General features: G+C 31.8%; 2 protein-coding genes across 2 annotated transcripts; one reads left to right on the top strand and one right to left on the bottom strand.

The window, feature by feature from the left end:
* The first annotated feature begins 7,547 nt into the window (after positions 1–7,547).
* On the top strand, positions 7,548–12,374 carry LOC7461955 (alanine aminotransferase 2). The gene is made up of 15 exons (XM_024598308.2): positions 7,548–7,897; positions 8,628–8,678; positions 8,828–8,878; positions 9,254–9,319; positions 9,401–9,462; positions 9,698–9,776; positions 9,871–9,975; positions 10,059–10,169; positions 10,281–10,418; positions 10,561–10,635; positions 10,735–10,855; positions 10,941–11,095; positions 11,298–11,372; positions 11,685–11,888; positions 11,989–12,374. Exons 1-15 carry the CDS (start codon positions 7,706–7,708, stop codon positions 12,103–12,105), a joined length of 1,602 nt encoding a protein of 533 aa, XP_024454076.1. The 5' UTR covers positions 7,548–7,705; the 3' UTR covers positions 12,106–12,374.
* A 1,402-nt stretch (positions 12,375–13,776) lies between these two features.
* Positions 13,777–18,001, bottom strand: LOC7470748 (proteasome subunit alpha type-5). The gene is made up of 9 exons (XM_002303296.4): positions 17,803–18,001; positions 17,613–17,694; positions 16,578–16,658; positions 15,918–16,031; positions 15,724–15,825; positions 15,102–15,160; positions 14,546–14,648; positions 14,227–14,292; positions 13,777–14,063 (listed from the first exon to the last, which is right to left on the bottom strand). Exons 1-9 carry the CDS (start codon positions 17,814–17,816, stop codon positions 13,971–13,973), a joined length of 714 nt encoding a protein of 237 aa, XP_002303332.1. The 5' UTR covers positions 17,817–18,001; the 3' UTR covers positions 13,777–13,970.
* Between the last annotated feature and the right edge of the window lie 3,264 nt (positions 18,002–21,265).

The raw sequence follows: 21,265 nt of genomic DNA, 5'->3' as shown, positions 1-21,265 counted from the left end.
ACCACACTTTCAAACAGATTTTAAAAACTCAACTCCAATTACTGTAAACATTTATGTCCTTTATCAAGGACATATTAGTCTATAGATATATATATTTGATCCGTGCTTAGCCCGTGGATAATAATTTTTATTAAAAAGAATGGATAAACAAGCTATTTTGATAAAAAGAAAATCACATAAAAAAATTTAATTGAAGGGGAGATGATTGTAAATTGTAGGAGAAACTCATGTGAACGAGGAAATGTTTTAGCAGAAGAGACAAGAGAAATGGGGAAAAAGATGTAAATGTTTTTTTTTTTTTTTTAGTTTAACGTGGGTGTCCATGCTAGCTTGCGCGTACCTCGATTAATCCCACGGATCCTGAAATTAATGACTATGTAAACCTCCAGTGGTTATCATATAAATAATCATAGGGCTTGAATTTGAGATCGTATAGAAAAAAAAACGCAAATAATTTTTAACTGTATGGGCTGCAGTGTTCGGAACAACACAACCCACTTTGATTATGTTGTTAGGAACAACAAAATATGTTCCCAATAACACAATTTGTATATTTTCTTAAAAAAATCAGATGTGCTTTTTGGAACAGCACAACCAATACAGTACTTTGTTCCCAACAATGCAATTCTTTGACCTCAGCTGTTTTTTTAAATTATTTTTTTATGTTGTACTATTTTAATATTTTTATTTTTTTGTTGAAAGTGATATTTTCAAAAACAAACTTATGCATCAAATTTATTTTTTCTCATCAAATATGACCAAAGAAACAAAAAAGGGTAGTGAAATTTTGTTCTATCATAATATTTATAAATACTGTGCATTATAATAATAAATCCATATTGTTTTTTGTTTTTTAAGATGCTTAATTTTTTTTTAATTTTATTCTTTTTTATATTTGGTTAATTTGAGATTCTTGTGGTCTCGAGAAAAAAAATCAGTTTTCAATCAATGCTTGGTTTAGGTCATAAAAAAAATTAATTTCACTTATTCAAAAGCAATTAAAGCTTCAAGTATGAATTTGAAAAATGACAATTCAAAGACTGATTCGAGAGTGCTAGGCAGTATGGTAGCGGTTGCTTTTCAAATAATTTTTTGTACCAAAATGCATGCCAATGATTTTTTTTATTTTTAAAAAATCATTTTTGACATCAGCACATCAGAACGATCCAAAACGTACAAACCATATTAAATTTTAACAAAAAAAAATTAAATTTTTTGAGAACACGGTTTGCACCGAAGAGGGGTTGTTGCACTTAAATAGCACATGTGATAGCCTTTGACATATCCTTCCACCCTTCATCCTTCATTAGGGTTATCTCACTTAAATTGTCGTCATCTACCATCACATGTGACATATGTTAGTACCGGGCTTCTAGTTTGACTCGAGCAAACTTTTTCTCTCTCTCTCTTTCTTCACCTGGATTTTCACACTTGTCACTCTCACAGGACCAAAATTAGGTGTTAAAGTATTTTTTTATCAATTTTTTTTTATTTTTTTATAATTATATTTACTAATATTTTTTTTATTTCATCCTTCAATATTTTATTATTAAAAAAATTAAGCTTTGTTGTTTTTTTCATTTTTCTTTTATGAGGTAATCTCGGTTTTATGACTCAGGTCTCGGGTTTTTCAGTTTGACCCAAGTTTACGCAGGTCTTTTTTATCATTTTTTTAAGAATCAAGCTTATTTTTAAATTTTGTCCCCTAACATTTGGCTGGTTAGGAATGGAGCTTTATAGTTTTTTTATTTTATTTTCCTCCCATGAGATAATCTCAATCTTATGATCCAAGTGTGGGTTTAAAAGGTTTGCTCAGGTTAACTTAGGTTTTTTTTTTTTTCTTAATTTGATTTTTTTTTCAATTTCATCCTTAGCATTAGATTGATTTGGAATTGATGCTCGTCATTTTTTTTTGCCCCTTTTTACGGGGTTATCATGGTCTTATAAACCGGGTCAAGGGTTTGATGGGTTAACCCGGGTTGTCTTGAGTCTTTTTTTTTTAAATAGATTTTTTTATATATAATTTTGTCTTTCAATATTGAGTTGGTTGATAATTAAGCTTTATATTTTTTTAAAAAATTTCTTTTTATGAGATTATTTCGTTTTGATTATCCATATCGCAAGTTTAGATGGTTTGTTAAGATAGACTTGGGCCGTTTTTTTGGCTCATTTTTTTAAAATCTAGTTTTTCCCCTTTAGCATTGTGCTGGTTGAGGATTTGACTTCATAATTCTTTTTTGTTTGATGGGGATTTGACTTCATAATTCTTTTTTATTTGATTTTCACGAGGTTATCTTGTTTTCATGTCTTGTGTTGCCAGTTCACTCGATTTACCTGAGTTAACTTGAGTTGTTTTTTTCTTCTTAGATTGATTTTTTTTTCAATTTTGTCATTCGATATTAAGTTATTTAAGAATTAAGCTTCATATTTATTTTTCAATTTGCTTTCTATGGTGTTATCGTAGTTTGATGACCTAAGTCACGGATATTGTAAGTTAACCAGGATGGACACGGTAAATTATGCTTTTCACCATCTTACTATTAAAAACAAATGATGTCATCCGAGATATTGTTATTTCAATATTTAAAAAAGATGTTGTCCATGATACATCATATTTTTAATTTATAATTAAATCACTTTTTTCTAAAAAATATATTAGCAACACATTTATTTATTTTTTTAAGAAAAAAATCCATCCTGCAGCATTTATTTAGTGTGTGTATGTATATACTAGACGAGAGACCACACTATTTTTCTTATAAAATATTTAGGTGTTGCAAGTGTGTTTTGTTTTTTTAAAAAAAAACCCAATAATCTGAGTTATAGTCCCAACAAGCAAAAAAAAACTAATTTTTTTTTTAATCAGACAAAGAAAAGCAACGATAGCAAACAAACAAACAATATATATATATAAAGATAACGATAACTTGCGAAAAAAAAAACCTTTATACAAGAGCGGAAAAACAATGTTGTTCAATTTTTAACCAATTAAATATGAAAAATGATGAAATAAGATAAAAAAGAACAAAACAATCGGTGTGAGTCAACTAGAGCTAACATGATAGACATGTAATTTGGGCATTAAAGGGCAAGTCAATTCAGGTTAACTCGTCAGACTCGCATCCTAATTCATAAGATTAGGATAACTCGATAGAAAAATTCTTGAAGAAAACCATAGAACAATTTTTTCTAAAAAAGAAAACTAATGTCAAAGGAAGAAATGGGAAAAGAAAATAAGCAAAAAAAAAAAAAAAAGAAAGAAAAAAGAATGTCAATCTTATGAATTTTTCAATCCCTTGACCATGATCATCAAACTAGAAGTACCATACATGAAAAAAATACGAAGCCCAATCCTCAAGAAATAAAATGTTGAAGGATGAAATAAAATAAATAAATAAATTACACTAAAATATTCAAATTAAAAATAGTAATTAAACAAATAAGAGTTAAAATAAAAAATAAATTTGGGGGCAACAATAAATTTTTAATAAATGGAAAAGATAATAACATTAACAAAATGATAAAATAAAATCAAAAGAATCATGATCAAATTGTAAGAAATTATGTACCACAAATTTGGATTGAATGATGAAATTAAAAATTAATAAAACTTTTATAAAATGATTGAGGAAAAAAATAAAAAAAATATAGATTAAATTGAAAAATAATATATGATAAATTGGGATTGAAATATAAAACTGAAAACAAATAAATTTTTTATAAAAGGCTAACAACAAAAAATAAAAATAAAAATAAAAATACAACAATGATTAAAGTTGAAATAGCAAGAGAAATGACAAACTAGAAATTCTTAGGGGGGGTTGAGAGAGAATAAGAAAAAAAATATAAAGGTCTCTAGGATACAAACACTTTTTTCTTTGTCTTTAGCCGCATCACAAGAAGAGGATGCGATGATGCATTTATCGACATGATAAAAGGGAAATTTTGATCACCAGAAAGCACCGTACGTGTAGTCCAGAGTGTGCAACGCCTTCCAGTTACTAGCTCATGCACCACACGCACTACCTGTTTAAAAAATAATTAATAAAAATGCCTTTAATGATGTGGAATTCAAAAAAAAAATTGAAAAGACTAAAAATGCTCCTCTATGCATGGCTTAATCTTTTGTTTTTTAATTTTAGGAATAGATTTTTTATTTTATTTTATTTTAAAAATAAAAATACTAAAATAACCCTCTTTAAGTAGCTTCAGAGTTTTTAATCTAGAAAATAATTAGAATATTCTACTAAACTAAAAAAAAGTTAAAAAGACAATTATACGCACGCGCAAAGTTTTTGCCGCTTTAGACACGGCACATATCCATCAAATTGAAGCTCATGATTGCGTGTCACACAGGCAGCCATTCTTGTCCTTATTACCATGACTAATTTTGTCGTTCCCATGAGCTGGCATTAGAATATGCTGACTATGCAAGCTGTACTTCAAGGTCAAGAAAGTTCAAGAGAAGAAAGAGGGCCCTACCCTACCACATCTGAAGTTGAACTCCTCTTCACGCCCCTGTTTCAAAGAACTACGAGAGATGAGGATAAATTTCCCAATTAGCATACAAAATAAAAAGAAATTGTAAATTATTACCGTGTTGTTTGAAATTATATTTCATGAAAATTTATTTATTTTTATTTAAAATTATTGTTAATTTATTTTTAGATTATTTTAACGTATTGATATTAAAAATAAATTTTATGTATTTATGAGTGAAAAACACTTTGAAAAATAATCGTTACCATACTACCTAACACCCCTATATCAATAAAAAGTTTAAGTAAAATAGCATGTTTTTGGATATAACAGTTCTAAATTGTGATATTTAATTGATGTCACAGTTTAGAAATGTAAAATTTAATTAAATATCGTGATTATGAACCGTGATACCAATTAAATTTTAGCCTTCCAGAAACAAATTTCTCCAACATCTAAATCTAACAAAAAAGGTTTCTTATGAGATTTATTATTTAGTTTGTTAATCTGTATTTAAATTATTTAATAATTTTAAAGAGTTATTTTTTTTAATTTTAACAAAAATTTGGCAGTGTTTCCCTATATAATTATACCCAAAATTATGTCATACTTAAAAAACCTTGCAAATAATCACAATATCCAAACTCAACAAATTATCACATTTCATAAATCACAAATAGCCCTAGAAATGTAAATAAAAAAAACATATATACATGGAAAATGAATCTCAAATACTTAAATAATACAACATTCTAGTAATTTAGATTCCAAAATATATCAACATAACTCATCTATCTATCTATCTACGTCTATGTTGTCTATTAGATGATATGGACTCATCAATAACACAACTGGATTTAGCTCCTTCACTGCTTGAGTGAGCTTGTACTCTGCTATGACATTATCAAGAGTTAACCTCTCTCCAAAGATTTTAAATCCAATGCGTGCGACAAACATTGAACCACACGGACGCATATATGTATCATTTGTTTTTTTTTCGTCAAAATTACAAAGTATAGATGCAACTTCTCCACCCTCCCGTAGCATAGAGTCAACTTTATATTAATAAAACATTATTGTTAAATTAAAAAATCAATAAATAAAACCCGATGTTTACCATATATTAATTATAAAAAGATTTGATTACTTGTGATATTTTGAATTTGCTGAGCATGTTGCTCATATTGCATATATCCAGGTGAAGGAACTTGCTCGGGATATTGAGTAATGACCCGACGCGTGGTACTCATATACCAAATCAAATACTTTTCATATGTAATCACATGATGCATATCTATAAATATATCATTCTTCCTTACCTCCCAATGTGATACATAAGCTTTATTATGGCTTAACTAGATGTAGTTATTATTTTTACACTGATAATTTATTGCGTGCAAAGCATTACTCATATCAATGTCGATTGAAATGTGTTGTCTGTAGCCAAACTCTATAATTTCATCTGAGTCCATAATAAATAATTTCTTTAATTTCTACATATGACATATCTAAATTATCATTTAACAATAAACTATTTCTGCTATTATTTGTGATATTACTATTCACATAAAAAACAATAATGACTTAATATAAATATGTTAGAAGACATTCTCTCTCTCTCTCTCTCTCTCTCTCTCTTTATATATATATATATATATATATATATATATATATAACAAATTGAATTCTGGTCAATTGGACATAATCTTAACTAAATTGCATTATCTCAACCCTAATTAACAAATTTCATAGCAAATTCAATCAAAATCCAAAAAATTAATGTAAAAGCAAACTTGACCAAAATTAAACATAATTCATGATACCAAATCTAATTGATATTTTCATGCTCAATTGCATTAAATCAAACCTAAATTCATAGCAAATTAAAATAATTTAAAGAAAATATCAAACTCATCAACAATTCAATACAACATGTAATTTGTCATAATTCTACCGCATTTATACTCTATCGCATTAAACCAATTCATGCTCTATTGCATTAAACCATCAAATGTAGTTAATTATATTATTAGCTGATTCCAACAATCCACGCAAAATCCATAATTCGACAACTTATCTAAAATTAAATGCAACATATAATTAATTGAAATAATTTATTTAATTTATTTTAATGTTCAACTATATCAAATCGACCCTAATTAATGGTATTCATAACTAACTTATCATTAACTCAACAAACCCTAAATTCAACCTAAACAATTATTCTATTACAATTAAACTAAACATAAATTTATAGCAATATAGTATGTTTACCCTGCTCGTAGGGCTAGAAAAATGGCTGGGGCGGTGGCGGCAACATCGTTAGTGGCGACAACAATGAATTTTGAACAAAAAAACATCTAAGGATGCTTAAAAACTAGGATGAGATTGATTTTTTAGTGTTTTAAGGAAAAAAAACAATTGTTTGGTGGGTTTTGAGTGTGTTTGGTTTTGTGTTTAAAAAGCGCTTTTGAAAATCTTTAATTTTTTTTACTTCAAATTAATTTTTTATAATTTTAGATTGTTTTAATATGATAATATCAAAAATGAATTTTAGAAAAAATATTAGTTTGATATATTTTCAAGCGAAAAACACTACCTTAAAGAGATAAGGGCTAAAAGCATCAATTTAGAGAGAAAGAAGGAGTTGATGTGTCTATATTATGTTCTTTGATCTTGAGAGACATTCAAATTTCATGACATACTACATTTCAGAATAGCAACATGTTTAAATGTTGCTTTCTATAAAATGCAATAATTATCTTATCATGTTTGGCAATAATATATTTAGTAATAAGGTGAAAATATACTATTTTTTTAAAAGTGACATGTTTAAATGTCATTTTTTATGAAATGTAATAATTATTTTGTTATATTTAAAAATAATATATTTAATGATAAGGTGAAGATATGCTATTTTTAATTTTTTTTTCATGTCGTATTATTATGTCAAAACTCTAAACTTATTTTGCTAATTTTTTTTAAAAATCTTTAACTGAAAAGACCAGACAAAGGGCAGAACTTGTTTGTTTCATTTTCCAAAGTAGTTTCATAGACAATTGGGTCCGATTTTATTTTTTCCTGAAAAGACACAAAACCCTCTCCCCTCTCCCCCACCCCCCTCTCCCCCTCTCTCTCTCTCTCGTGCTTTCTCGTAGTAATAGTTCTTTCGTGTGTGATATTTCATTCCTTTCATTCAAGTAACATCTGAACAATATATAAGAGGATGCGGAGATCCGTTATTGGGTCAGCTAAAGCCCTTTCAAACCGCTCCTGTCAAAATCATTGGAACGTGCTGCTGCTGCGTCCTTTAGCCTCTTCTCCTTCACGTTTCCTGTCTTCTACCTCCGTTCTTGATTCTCCCCCCCCTCCTCCTTCATCTATGCTTCCTGTTTCTCTTGATAACATTAATCCCAAGGTACCCTCTTTTCTTTTCAACATCAATTCTGCTCTTTCTTTTATTGATTAGCTGTTTGGTTCTTGATTTTGATTGGATTTTTCATCTGGGTTTTTCTTTTTCATTTTCCCTCTTTTGTTTTGTTGAGTTTTATATGCTCTAGGTTTATGCTAGTGTTTTGTTTGTTTTTTCTGTTTGTCTTTGTTGTTTTAGATTCCTTTTCTGGCTATTGGGTTGTGCTTGATTTGTCTTTGCCTTTTCTTTTATGGATACATACATGAATGTGTCCTTTTTTTTGGTTTTGCTCATTTATGCATTAAAAATGGTCGGATAGATTGGAACCTTAATTCATGCTTCAAACTGGAAGTCCAGTAAGCAAAGCACATAGGCCTAGTGATTCTTTCTATGTTTATCTTATCAAATCTTATTGCTTTATTTATTGCAAATTTTTAATTGTACTTAGTGACATTATCATGTTTTATAGAATCTGATTAAGAATATGCAAAAGCTCTTTCTGTGCAATCCACTATCGATTTAAGAAAAAAAAATGCTTAACTTTGATTCACCTGAAAAAACACCAATACTTATTTTTACTGTAGTCAAGGAGCGTTTAACCTTGCTCTAAAGTTAAAGAATTCTTGAGTGTTTGGTTATTGGTAACTTTTCTTGAACTCTCTTGCATTCCTTTGTTTCCCTTTTGTTTTGTTTCCTGATATTCCTAGTTTAATAACTATGATATTCTGTTTCCCAGGTTTTAAAATGTGAATATGCTGTCCGTGGCGAGATTGTCACCCTTGCACAGGTAATTCACATGACTGGCTGTATCATGCACTTCAAAGTTAGAAAGGGCAGGATGTTTCTATTTGAAGTTTTTGCTTTTACTTATTGTGACTTTATTAAAGGAGCTTTATGTACTAGACGTGATCATGAATTTTCCTTCATCTTAAACAGGCGTTACAAGAAGAGTTAAAGTCTAAGCCAGGCTCCCACCCCTTTGATGAGGTGTGTAGCTTTTATCTTTATATTTTGTTCTTATTGGGTTTGTAAACATGGTATTTATCTAGAACGGTTAAGTTGCCCAAGGTAGATTAATGATTTTGATCCTCAATTCTTTTTCGATGCTATTGATGTGTGGTGTTGTGTTGCTTTTTTTTGTTAGTGACAAGATTCAAAGGAAATTTCCAGCACTTCTGGATTTTTCAGAAAGCAGATTTCACTTTTCTAGGAATTGGCATTCTGTTTCAACCAAGATAATATATAATGTGTTTGATCAACTCCTATTAAAAAAAGAAGAAAAAGGAGATGCTACATGCATGTCTTCTTTCAATTGATATTCCCTAAAGGGTTCATTTTGATTTGTTTATCATCTTGTGGCAGATACTTTACTGCAATATTGGAAATCCTCAGTCTCTTGGTCAGCAGCCTATCACCTTTTTCCGTGAGGTAAGTATGTTGTGGTGCTTTATAGGGTACTGTGCTGTGTTCAATTGGGGTGTTTCTCCTTGTTGATTATTTTCGCTTTAGGTTCTTGCATTATGCGACCATCCTTCCATTTTGGACAGAAGTGAAACTCAGGGTTTGTTCAGGTACTTCTCATGCTATCATTGAACTTCTCTTTATACTTGTTTACACCATGATTGAAGAAAGAAGAGTATACCATTTTCCCTTTACTAAGAACCATTTAGGGTATACAAGTTAACCTTGAATTCTTGATTCTGCCTTTTTTTTTATTGTTTAGATTTTATACAAGAACTCTCTCCATTTTTATTGAGTTAGTGAAATATTGTAGGATACCTGATACATTTCTGTGAATATTTTTAGTGCTGATGCCATAGAGAGAGCTTGGCAGATTCTTGATCAAATTCCTGGAAGGGCCACTGGTGCTTATAGTCACAGCCAGGTTATAATAAGCTCTCACCTTGTGGACTTTAAAAAGTTCCATTCAAGTGGAATATTTGTGTAGAACATGACTCATATTTCCCTCCCCGCATCAGGGAATCAAAGGACTGCGTGATACAATTGCTGCTGGAATTGAAGCCCGTGATGGCTTTCCTGCTGATCCAAATGATATTTTCTTGACAGATGGTGCAAGTCCAGCGGTAACATTTAATCCCATATAGAAAGAGACGTGTATGTATTGTACTCGCTTCAAATGAAACTAAATGTGTTTGTTTATTGCCAGGTCCACATGATGATGCAGTTACTGATACGATCAGAGAAAGATGGCATACTTTGTCCCATTCCTCAGTATCCCCTGTACTCTGCTTCAATTGCTCTCCATGGTGGTGCTCTGGTATGTGTCTTTTATATGAAAATGCTATTTGTCCGAAGTTATTCGGTTAGATATCCTGGTGCCTTTAGTTTTAGGTGACTTATGGCTGTAAGCCCTCTATACTTGTTTCAGGTTCCCTACTATCTTGATGAAGCAACTGGGTGGGGCTTGGAAGTTTCTGAGCTTAAGAAGCAGTTGGCAGATGCAAAGTCCAAGGGAATCACCCCTAGGGCCCTGGTTGTGATAAATCCAGGAAACCCAACAGGGCAGGTAAACAGTAATTAGCTTTACAGAAAATGGATAAGATTTTCAAATGAGCGAGAATTTAAAACTTTGTAAATATTGTTCTTACAAAGGAGCCAATAACTTCTGGCTGGCTTGAATAATTTAACTTCCTTTGTCCATGCCTCAGGTTCTTGCAGAGGATAATCAGCGGGGGATTGTGGAGTTTTGCAAGCAAGAAGGTCTTGTCCTTCTTGCAGATGAGGTAGGTGCTTGCCAATAGTTTTGAACTAGTGTTACATTCTTGACTTCTTACTATGTCTAGGTTGATTGACGCAATAATTATACAATGAATTTCATCCAGGTTTATCAGGAAAATGTTTATGTTCCTGAGAAAAAGTTCGACTCATTTAAGAAGGTTGCTCGGTCTATGGGATATGGCGAAAAGGATATATCTTTAGTATCTTTTCAGTCTGTCTCCAAAGGTAAGATTGATTTACAAGTTAAAATTAAGAGATCCTGCACTTTTCTGATTAAATATGTGAACATGTGTCGTTTGTAATGTTTTAGGTTACTATGGAGAGTGTGGAAAGAGAGGAGGTTACATGGAAGTCACTGGGTTTGGTCCTGAAATAAGAGAGCAAATATACAAAGTTGCATCTGTGAATCTATGTTCCAACATTTCTGGTCAAATTCTTGCAAGTCTCGTCATGAGCCCACCTAAGGTTAACTTTTTTAGTTACTTATTTGTTTCCTATGCCTGTGACATTTGGATTTATAATCCAGGATTAGATCAGCCTAAGCTTTGACAAACTTGGATACGCATTTGGTGTCGTGTTGTTAGCGAGAACACAGAGGGAAAAGAAAGAACTCTTAAGATTTTACTTATTTTATATCATGTCTGATCTCCATGAGTTATGTGTGCAGGTCGGAGATGAATCATATGAATCATACTCTGCCGAAAAAGATGGAATCCTCTCATCTTTAGCGAGACGTGCAAAGGTCAGTTCAATGCAGCAGCCAATTTGATGCATTAGTTAACATAGTCAAGATAAAATATTAAATTTACAAGGAATAAACTGATTTTTGAAGTAATTGCAAACTTGTGGTAATACAATTTTTGAGTAAAAAATGTGTATTAGTGACTCTTTGGTGCTTCTTTTTGTACTTTATGTATAGTAGATTTGTGCTATACTTTGGGCATTTCTGACGTACAGCTAGTAAAAATTGCTTGGTTGTTAAGCATGCTCTCCTTTTTCTCCCCACTTTTTTATCTAAAAAAAGTATTGATAATCATTTGTTACATAATGCTAGACGCTGGAAGACGCATTCAATAATCTAGAGGGTGTAACTTGCAACAAAGCAGAAGGGGCAATGTATCTCTTCCCCTGCATCTGCTTGCCTGAAAAGGCAATTAAGGCTGCCGAAGCTGCAAAAACAGCTCCAGATAACTTCTATTGTCGCCGTCTACTCAATGCCACTGGAATTGTTTTTGTTCCTGGTTCTGGCTTTGGGCAGGTGAGTTTGTTAAAGTTGAATAATTGTGCAACAAAAAAATTCTATTTTCTCCTTCATCATTCTTTTGACTGATCCTTTGAATTGATGTTTTTCATGGAAGCTTCCGGGCACTTGGCATTTTAGGTGCACCATACTACCTCAAGAAGATAAGATTCCAGCAGTTGTCTCCCGTCTCACAGAGTTCCACAAGAGTTTCATGGATGAGTTTCGCGATTGAAGGATCTTTGCATTTTAAACTCTGAAAAGTTACAAAATAAGATAGTAGCCCATCATTTTAATACAACGATGGATGTTACCTTGATACATTGTAATTTTTTTTCTTGGAAGGATATATAGAGGTTTTTCTTTATTGCTCCTCCATCGAAGCGTTTCCCTTCGTTGTGATCGGGAAAGATATGTTGGATTGTAATCACATTTCTTGAAAACGAAGTTGAGAAATCTTTCTGCAGCACAATCGGGCTCAATAATGATAATATTTTCGCATCCTCTTCATTCTCTTGCCAATAATACACGCCCCCGGGCCCCAACTATGTGAAGTCCTCATGGACGTATGAATGTATGGCGCTGGTTTGTGGTATTGCAGATTTATATGAAGGTGGTGTCAAGTTCTAAATCTTGACAAGTTGTGTCTGTCCCTGCGCACGGCTCGTCAGTTCCTTTAATTGGCCGGATTTGTTTGTAGCTTTCGTCGGTCATGTCTGATAACAAACAAAACCATGCAACATGTTTAATCTTAAGCTATTTGCCCCTCAAGCTTTAATTTCTTTTTTTCTTTAGCATCTAACTGTGATGTATATTTTTGATAGCAGCTACACTCTACCGTCCTTGTATTGTTTAAATATTTTATATGTACAACAGTTACAAAATTTAATTTAAAGCATCGAAGAATACGAAATGCCATGATAAAAAATAAAAAAAAACATTGTCTTGTTAATTGTCATATCATAACAGCCGGATATGGTACTAACATTGGAGACTTCTGATGGGGCTAATGGTCCTCTCTTGTCTGCTGTACAAAGAGAGCACGTGATGCGGTGTTCGTGGGGATGACAATTTATTTTTTCAAGAGGGTATTGAAGAGTATAGTTGTAATTATTTTTTAATTGAAATAATATAAAATTAATTTTTTTTTATTTTTTAAAAATTATTTTTGATATCAGAACATCAAAATGATCTGAAATTACCAAAAAAATATTAATTTAAAGTAAAGAAAAAAATAAAAATTTTTAAAATTTTTTAAAAACGTTTTTAAAACACAAAAACAATCAGACCATTATCTAAATTTAATGAATTCTGACCCCAACGAGAATAATTATCTTATTTAATTAATAATGAATAGAATATAAATATTATTAAATTTAATATAAACCTAAGACATAGTTATATTATATAGAATACATACATTGAATATTTATATTTTTTTCAATCAAATAGACATATATTGCTATTTTATTTTTTAATGAATAATAAATAATAGTCAAACAAAATATTAATATAAATACCCGAAATCTAATAAATATGATAAAAACATCTAAATTTTTTACTCGATCCACGTAAATATCCTCCTTTGCCATCCCTAAACGTTTGAAAAGATTTGAGGGTTGGATTGCTGTAATTCAGCTAGCAAAATAGCCTTACAAATAACTTGTCGCATGCAAACCAGGTTTTCTGGAAAGAGGTTAGTTATACATGATGCTAGCAGTCTTCCGAGAGACTTATTTCCTTGCGGAAAAATGGAAGGAGATTGGATTTTATTGATCCATGTTAGCAGTTTCGCGGCCAGGGACTAGGATGATCACACTTCTCCTAACTTGGAGTTTGACAATCAGAAAACCATACCATTGGCTAAATATCTAGATTGACCTTAAAGTTGAAGGAATAACATTGATTCACACCAGATTGACCTTAAAATTGAAGAAAAACATCGACTCACACCAGTTACCGGTCAAAATAAAACATTTATCACTCAAGTGGAGTCACCACGTGATCCAAATCCCATAATATAGCCCAGTTTAGAGAAAAATTGAACTGTTCAAGCAAAATTTAGGCAACAGGGGTATCACAAGGAAATTAACATTGTTTTCAAAGGCGGCTAATGACTTCCTCCACCTCAGCAGGGGTGTATAAATGGTATACAGGTGCCACCTTGGCAATGTCGACATTGTTGGGAGTCACCTGAAATCATTAGCATAAACCAGTTAATGATAATGAAGTAAGTGTAAACAATACAACTAAACAGGTCAATTGATTGAACTTTAAGTGGAAACGGATAAAGAAGTATTGCATGCATAAATACACACAAATCTCCCATTTTACTATGCAGAATAAAGGTTTTCACCTTTTCTTCCATGACTTGCTTTAGAATTGAAAGAGCGATTGTCTCAGCTTCTTTAAGAGTGAGGTCCTGCACATGATTACCAAAATCAATCTCTGTGCCAACTTCTAATTTGAAGTAAAAGATATGATAGATGACAATTAAGAAGGCTAATGAACTTGTTTCATTAACAAGGATGACAACTCATTATCATTTGGGAAGGTCGAAAGATGCAACCATCCGGCAACCTTTTCATTCAAACTCCATTGGTTATTGTATTTACCAAGTCCTTTAGTGTTCGAGGGAAGGAGAAAGAGGCAAATATGAATCTAAGCAGCAATACCTTGTTATATTGCTCCTGTAGAGTACTGTCTGCACCTTCTGACCCTGAACCAATAGCCTTTGCATTGCACTGCCAAAATGTGCCAGATGGATCTGTGTAATACCTACATAATGGAAGTTCCTTGTTTTAGGCCAAAGAGAAGCGAAGACACAAGTAATACTGTGCTGTTAATATAACATGTTTTGCAGCTAAAAAAGCACAGAGGAAATATGCTAGGATATCAGCTCAACCACAAGAATTTTTTTTTTTTTTTTGGGGGGTGGGGTGGGTGGGGGATCAAAGAGAGATTATAGGTAGTTGACTTGACATGCATTTGAAATCAGGTTCTCATGGAGGGAAATGCTCCTACTTTGGGCCTAGGGCTAAGGTCCCACAAGATAATTCAAAATAAAAGAGGAAAAAAGGGATACCTTCGACCAGTCCCATACTCACTGTTTATGTATCAACTAGAAAGTGTCCAAACCAAATGGAAAACTAATTTACAGCCATTGTAACTTGTGCTAATGTAATTATTTGAAATGAATATAACACAGAAAAACAAATTAGTAATACTTACAAGCTCGGTCCTTTCTCGTCATGACCAGCAATGAGAAGAGACACCCCAAATGGACGAGACTGCAAAGGAGAAAAATCTCCATAAGTAAAAACATAGAATAAAGCATGTAATATCGATATCTCCACGTTCAACCTTAGATTATGGTATGAAAAATTGTTTAGATAACAATCACTTGCATGTCAAAGTGGCAAGAACAGAAACTTGCTTCTTTTATTTTTTTATCTTCCCAAAGCATAGGAGGATCTGGCAGTGCAGGCATTTCAAGACAACCCACTTGAAGATAAATAGATGCACCATAGCAGCTTAACAGACAATGGTGATCACACATTTCTGGTATTTAGCAATAAGGAACAGTTAATGTATTTTCCAACATGGTATACATAGAGAAGGTGAGCATCACAATTGAATTTAAAAGACAAATACATGAAAATGATATTCAAGAAGAATAGTCATACAACTTTGCCAGTAAAAGGAAAAAGGATTTTTAACATCTTTACCCAATAGGGGCACATCATAATGAATAAAAACAGCAGTAGCTTAGGAATTGGCCATAAAAAGAATATCATAAATGAAGAATTGAGAGCTCATATAAAAAAATTATCAAAAGGTAAACAACTATTACCATGGATTCTTCATCACCTTCACCAAATCGCAGGGCCAAATCACAGAGTGCTTGTGTTGTAGACTCCACTGTCATAGGCTCACCGTACGAGAATCTGTGGTTCTGAAGAATAAATTAAAAAAAAATAAGTGGAGGGGCAATTTCACCATGCCCAAGTCATGGCAGCAGCAGAAACAATTACAATTAACTTATACCTGAGTTTCAACCCGGGCATGCTCAACAAGTGTACGAGCATCTGCAATTAGTCCGCTCATAGCACATCCGATACATTCATCAATTTCCATGACTTTCTCCACGCTACTGGGCTCCTGAAAAATGAATTGAACAAAATGATGACTGAAATAAAGCTATACTCATCTACATTTTAAACATTACCAAGAAACAAGTTCTCTAAGACTAAGTTAAAGTGTACTTCCAACACAACCAAGACAAACCTATTACATAAAAAATAGCAGGACTGCAGGAACACTTCTTCTGAATATGAGTTATCAATCAGATTTTTAGGATTGCTGCAGATATATCATGGAACATGGAAAAGTTTCCAGAGCTTATGCATCATGACGAAGTTCGGTTATTAATTTATAAAGTTCTTCAGGAGTCAAAAGTCAAATATAAAGAACTACCACTTTATTGAATGTATTATAAAGTCCAGATCCACAAGTCTCATTTCACAGTCACTCCAATATGCAACCATGCATAGTGGAAATTCAAAACATTACATTCTTAGAAACAAACCAAAGGAATCATCAAAATGGCATATCAAGGTGATCCATTCTTAGGTTTATCAAATCAGAAGTGAACCAAACATGTAATATCATAAAATGAAAAGTGAATCCAAGGAGAAAGAGACAAACCAGCAGAGGTGAAGTGATACGCTTCTCAACTGCAAGCACAACACCTTCTTTCGTCTTTAAACCAATTGCAGTTGAACCAAGCTGTGATTAAAATAAAACAGAACTTTATATTTAATCATGTAAAAACCAGCTCAACCTCATGAAGACCACGAAGAGATAAGATTGAAAGGGAGGCGAGGGGAGGCCAAACAAAGGCATCATTATGAAGTAGAAGTGTAAAAATACAAACAATCAAGATCACTAACGATTTCTAAAAAGTCTACAATTTTGCAGGTTTCTTAGAAAGGAGAACTGAAAATTTTTCTATTGAGATGACTCATAGTGAATGTGTTATTAATCACGTATTCTGACCATGGGTGATAAATCATCAACATGACAATGGGAATTCCTCACACTCATATTGTCACACTAAACAGCCCATGTAATTAAAAACTCCATAGGTTTCTTAGATAATCAGAAATCTTATTGCTTTAAAATAAACATATAACAAAAAGGAGGAGAAAAACAGTTCTCCAAGTTCTTACAAACACGTGCATATATCCAATCATTAACATTTTTTAGCTTATTTATATGGATTGAAGGACTTATAATTTAAACCACTTCATACATTTAAAGGACATTCCTAAAAGCTAATTAGTTTAAAAATATAGCTAGCCATCAATATCTACTTCTATGAATTATTAGTACCCACAAACAATAAAAATACTGTCGATAAGAGAGCAACTATCAAGTACATTCACGGGTCTCTTAATTATTATCATATAGAAAACCCCAAAAACTTGCCACATCCTGTGGTTTTAAAAATAACATCTCTGCTGCCAAATATCACGGTGAAAACTTAAAATCTATACGATAACGCAGTTAACAAGACTAATCCTTCAAAACCCAGTTGAGAAATCCACAAAAAATCCTATTCTATCCAAATAAGATGCATAAGATCGAACGTTCAGTAATGGGATTTGAGTGGAAAAAAAAAGATCAGAACTTTTTCAGTGGTAACAGAAAAGGGTTTTGAAGAGGGGTTTAGAGGGTTACCTTGATGGCTTCAATAGCATATTCAACCTGAAACAATCTTCCTTCTGGAGAGAAAGTGCTGACTCCTCTATCATACTCAGTCCTTTTTTTCAAAATTTTAAAACATAAAACACAAATCGTCAAAGAAAAAGATAAAAAAAGAAGGGAATTTTTTTATGAAAGGGAACTAATAATGGAGCTTATTCATTACCTTGTGAGAAACATCTTTGATTGGATCTAAATTGCTTAACAATTTCTTGCTCTTGAGAGACAGAGCTGCTTTGCTTTTGTATGTAGTCAGGTGGGTTGAGGCGTTGAGCTCTCTGGACTTGTTTTACAAGACAGCAAGTCCGAAACGTTTCGAGATTTGTTTGCCCCAACGGTGGCGTTTTTGGGCTGAATAAAACGGAGTGTTTTGAATCTGCCGATGCAAGATCCGCCTGTCAAATTTAACGGGCTTGTTTGGGAAGTAGAATTATTTCTGGATAATAGAGGTTTATTTGTCAAAATAAAAGAAATGGCATTTTAATTAAATGTTATTAACCACTTTGCTAAATTAATCTTACAATTAAGTGTTTAATTGGTCATTGTTACAGAGTTGTAAATTCAAAATCAATATAGAATCTTTCAATTTGTGAATAATATTTGCAAGATTTGATGTCAAAACATAAATTTAAAAGAATTTGAAAACCAAAAGCCAAATGACGAATCGTTTTTTTGAAAATCAAGGACCTACTTGCACGAAAAATACTTGTCTTTGCAGATAAGGAAGCGGACTTGTTTATAAATATAAATTAAATATAACTAAAAGAGATCAGTAAATGATTGTGGACGTGTTTTACTGTAAATTGTGAATGATTTTATTGTAAATTATACTATTTGAATTACTATGTATCGAGAGTTATTTCATTATGGATTGCACTGTTAGTATTTATTCTCTTTAAAGCTTTTTTAATACTGAGCTCTTTCATCAGTGAAACACTGGACAAGCATCGCTGAGTTGTTTATTATATTACACTCTAAATTAAAAGGTATCAGTGTCCCTTCACTGTTTACCTAGACATAGTTCACTGTGGATTAGAGCAGTGTAATGTTACAGTTGTCCTTGCCACATAAACTTGCAAGGCATGCAGTGGAGGCGTGAGGTTGTCTTTTTCATTTGGCATTGAAAGAATAATTCTGGATAAAATGGTCAGTTCAGATTTTATTGGGGCATTGTTAGACTGCGGGCCCCAGGCGTTGGGGCCAGATCTGCTCGTCTGGGTATGCAGACCTGCTCGTCCAGGGTCTGCCTAGGTCCGCTGATCCGAGCTTGGGGTCTGCACAACCCCCCCAGGAGTTGCAGACCCGTGCGCCTGGGTCTGCTGACCCGTGCAGAGAAGAATAACAAATTTGAAAAAAAAGTAATAATAACAATTATTATTTTTATTACTGTTATTGTTATTTTTACAATTAATAAATTTTCTTAAAAATTATTACTATCAAAGAAAAACCATAATTTTTATTTGAAGAGATTAAAAACTATAAAAATATATTATTAATATAATAATTAATATTTTTTTTAAATAGTATTAATATTGAAAAACAACTATTGATTTGATTTGAAGGGTAAAATTAAAAATTATTGTTCATATTATTATTATTATCATTAATAATTTGAAATAAAATATTATTACTATTGAAGAAAAATCATAAATTTTATTTGAAGAGATTAAAAATTATAGAAACTTGAGACCAGACAAGTTTAATAGTATTATTAATATTCTTAAATTCATTCATATTTTTAAATTTGAAATAAATATTATTATTATAAAAAAAAATATAGATTTGATTTGAAGGGTAAAACCAATTATTATTGTTGTTGTTGTTGTTGCTGCTGCTCCTACTACTACTAACAACTTGAGTTTGACATCTTCTTCCAGACCCAAGAAACTTGGGGCGCCTGACCCAAGTTGCCTGGTTGTGGCAGGGGCATAGACCCGCCTGCCCCAAGACTCTAGGGTCTGGCATTGTAGCCTTACCAAAGGCTCTTGAATCTGGTATTTAAGAGGGGTCCAAAGTTCTTGGCCCTGGTATTGTAGCAAAACCCATTTAAACTTGGATAAGTTTAATATTATTATTAATATTAAAACTATTGTTATTTGTATTATAAAGATTATTATTTATATTATAATTAATATTATTAATAAATTTGTAAAAAATATCATTAATATTGAAAAACAATCATAGATTTGATTTGAATGGTAAAATTAAAAATTATTATATTATTTTTATCATTAATAAATTTGAAAAAAAAATATTATTACTATCAAAGAAAAACAATAAATTTTATTTGAAGGGATTTAAAACTATAAAAACTTGGGCTAGACAAATTTAATAATATTATTAATATTATAAATATTATTAAATTCATTAATATTATTAAATTTAAACTGAATTATATTACTATATAAAAAACATAGATTTGATTTGAAGGGTAAAATCAATTATTATTATTATTATTAACTTGGGTCTGTCATCCCTTTTCAGACCCAAGAAACTTGGGGTTGAAAAATGACACCTGACTCAAGTTGATTAGGAGTGGCTGGAGCGCAGATCCAAGTCCCTTGGGTTTTGCAACCGCGCCTGACCCATGACACCTGGGTCAGGCGTCCAGACCCAAGCTTGAGTCTGGCTACAACTTCGGGCCTAACAATCTTGGGTCTCTCTTTGTAAACAAATCCAATGCTTTTAGGTCTTAATTTGTTTTGATATTTTTTATTAAAAAAATTGACCCACAGCTTAACACGAGCCACCTAACTAGTAGAAACTTAAAAAGTATGGGGTAAATACTGCTTTCTATACACAAAACAAAATATTGTGAATTAGAACGATGGTTTTTCTTTTTTTTTTTCTTCTTTTCAATGTAATCCTTCCAAGTTCAATTTATTAAGGATTGAGATCGATAATTTTCCTTCACATAGATTTCTTACAATGTTGAAAAAGGATTTCGGTATGAAATTATTGTTTGATTTGGTAAAATCAAAATCAATTTTTTGATTAAATATATAATTATAACTCTAAAAACCAAAACTAAATCTGAAATAAATTTCCAAATATCTTTTTTAATACTATAGTTGAGGCATGTTTTTTGCTTTTTGGTCCCTAGAGTTTTGTTTTTTCACTTTTAATCTTTAATGGGCTTTTTACATTTTAGTACAAGATTTATATTATGTGCATTTCATTCCCCAAGTTAGGGAGAGAGGATTGCTAGAAAATAGAAGAGGAGAGAGAAAGTGCTAGCTGACCCGATTCCGAAAAAAAAAAATCAATCTTGATATCAACAGATTTCATTTGATAAGAGAGGTTTCATTAGGGTATTTTTTTGCCTTCATCTTGCCTAAGAAAGTAAAAATGGGATTGGGAAGTGTTTTAAATTCGGGTTGATTTTTAGTTTTTCCTTTAACTAATTTTTTGCTCATATAAGGCCATAAAGGGGTTGAAAATTAGGGTTTTTGTTTTTCTCTCTCTCTCTCATGAAATCAAAAAACCAACTTTCTAGGCACTTGAGATGATTGACAGCTGAATAAGAGACAACACGTGTCTGACTGTTTAAAAAAACTTTAAACAGACAATGCATCATTTGTTCAACTTAGTGAATAAATAAATAAATCAATAAAATCGGTCAAGAACAT

The sequence above is a fragment of the Populus trichocarpa genome, chromosome 3 (assembly GCF_000002775.5).
Source record: "Populus trichocarpa isolate Nisqually-1 chromosome 3, P.trichocarpa_v4.1, whole genome shotgun sequence".
In the NCBI taxonomy this organism is placed as follows: domain Eukaryota; kingdom Viridiplantae; phylum Streptophyta; class Magnoliopsida; order Malpighiales; family Salicaceae; genus Populus; species Populus trichocarpa.
The sequence above is the reverse complement of the archived record's forward strand: the minus strand, read 5'-3'. Positions and strand labels throughout refer to the sequence as shown.

Excerpts from the sequence above, each read along its gene's own strand:
- LOC7470748 (XM_002303296.4), bottom strand. Across the intron at positions 15,826-15,917 it reads ATGCCCGGGTTGAAACTCAG|AACCACAGATTCTCGTACGG; the intron begins GTATAAGTTAAT and ends TTTATTCTTCAG. Across the intron at positions 14,293-14,545 it reads TACAGGAGCAATATAACAAG|GACCTCACTCTTAAAGAAGC; the intron begins GTATTGCTGCTT and ends AATCATGTGCAG.
- LOC7461955 (XM_024598308.2), top strand. The coding sequence starts at position 7,706 with ATGCGGAGATCCGTTATTGGGTCAGCTAAAGCCCTTTCAAACCGCTCC. Across the intron at positions 9,777-9,870 it reads GTGCTTATAGTCACAGCCAG|GGAATCAAAGGACTGCGTGA; the intron begins GTTATAATAAGC and ends TCCCCGCATCAG. Across the intron at positions 11,096-11,297 it reads TCGTCATGAGCCCACCTAAG|GTCGGAGATGAATCATATGA; the intron begins GTTAACTTTTTT and ends TTATGTGTGCAG.